Source organism: Ceratosolen solmsi, unplaced genomic scaffold (genome assembly GCF_000503995.2).
Source record: "Ceratosolen solmsi marchali unplaced genomic scaffold, CerSol_1.0 C3494002, whole genome shotgun sequence".
Lineage (NCBI taxonomy): Eukaryota > Metazoa > Arthropoda > Insecta > Hymenoptera > Agaonidae > Ceratosolen > Ceratosolen solmsi.
In genome coordinates, this window is record NW_011948701.1 from 1 (window position 1) to 1,679 (window position 1,679).

The window sequence follows — 1,679 nt, forward strand, 5'->3', positions numbered from 1 at the left end:
AAAAAAATAAAATAAATAATAATAATAATAAATAAATAAATATTTTTTTTTAATGTCTTTTTAACGCTAACATATTTACTATTAACAAAATCATGATTAACATCTTAAATCTCGTGCACGCTTATCTACTAGCACTCGCCACAATCGAAAGGATAATCGAACTTTAATTAAATCCATTAAAATCATTTAGTGGATTAGCCAAAGGACGCTCTCGGCTTTTCCACTGGCAAACCTCATACATTCGCACCTTATTATTAATGTCGTTTCTTTCACGTCACAGCACTTAACGTCGACGCTGTATCCGTAAATTACTACCTTTACGCTCTGCTGCTGGGGGTTACGGAAATACCGGCGTACCTGCTACCAACCCCGGTATTGATGGTAATGGGACGAAGGCAGGCCAGCTCGATTCTCTTCGGCACTTCCGGTCTGCTGCTCATCGTCATACTTGCCCTGCCAAGATCCCAGACAGTGGCCATCGTCTCGGTCAATCTCATTAGTCGATTCTCATTGTCAGCCGCTTATGGAATTATGATCCTCTACGCCTCGGAACTCTTCCCAACGGTACACGTCAACATTATCCACTCAGCTTTATCACTCGAGCCTGCAACGGAGATAGCACGCTAATATCTCGTTACGCGCTACACATTTATAATACGGCCCTCCGAGCATTGCGCTTTAACAAGTTATTTTAAATATCGAGCGCTCGGTTATAGATTATCGAAGCGAAGATTGTTTAACTAAGGCGAACGTGTTACAACGAACTATTTCCAAAACTACATTTTATCACTGAATACTTGGTTGAATATTTTCTTCATCAATATTTGTCGTAATACCCAGAAATACTCATAACCTGTCGCTATTGAATTGTCGATAAAATATATTTATTACGTATAACATTGGTAATAAAGATTATTACAACGAAATTTATTTGCATAGCCGCGACAGCTAGATTTATCGCGCGCGTTATTTCACAATTTGAATTTAACTTAACGATTAAACATTGTAAGTAGCATTGATTTACGCTGCTAAATACGACCACTTAAGAGGCGCTTGACAACAAAATTGACAAGAGAAAATTCTCTAATAATGCAATAATTTTAACGAATAATGCAATCGGTTGCGTGTCTCAGATCGCCCGGAGTTCAGCCTTGGGGACGAGCGCGGCGATGGCCCACGTAGGCAGTATCGTCGCACCTTTCAGCGTCGACAACCTCGTGACGCTGGCCTGGTGGGGCCCTAGCACCTTATGCGGGGTCTTGGTTCTCGGGGCCGCACTCGCGTGCCTCGTCTTACCGGAGACGCGCGACAGACCGTTAGCCGACAGCGTCGAGGAAGAGCTAGCCGATAGCCGGGGATCCGTCTCCTGGACCCAAGTGTGCGCCTGCTCTCGATAACCATCTCTACGTCTCTCTGCGACCCATCAGACCTGCTAGCACCGACACCGAGCGCGACTCACTGCAGCGAAGACTGAATGAGAAGCGACCCGAGGACGATTATGAGCGCAGCTCTGATCAAAGAATCTCGATTGATGACCCTAAGCCGGCCGACGACAGTTTAGCGGATCGTTTGCTTCCTTCTCATTACTATAATTGAATTCGTGCGCCATTTCGCTTTCGCGGTTTAATGAAAACAAAATAACAATAATAACAATAATAACAATAATAACAATAATAACA

At 43.4% G+C, this 1,679-nt stretch overlaps 1 protein-coding gene across 1 annotated transcript; it reads left to right on the top strand.

Annotated features, from left to right (window-relative positions):
- Positions 1–280: 280 nt before the first annotated feature.
- Positions 281–1,567, top strand: LOC105367091 (solute carrier family 22 member 16-like; the record flags this gene model as incomplete). The annotated part of the gene is made up of 3 exons (XM_011505719.1): positions 281–564; positions 1,134–1,339; positions 1,428–1,567. Coding segments are annotated over 3 exons (630 nt in total), but the record flags the coding sequence as incomplete, so codon positions are not given.
- Between the last annotated feature and the right edge of the window lie 112 nt (positions 1,568–1,679).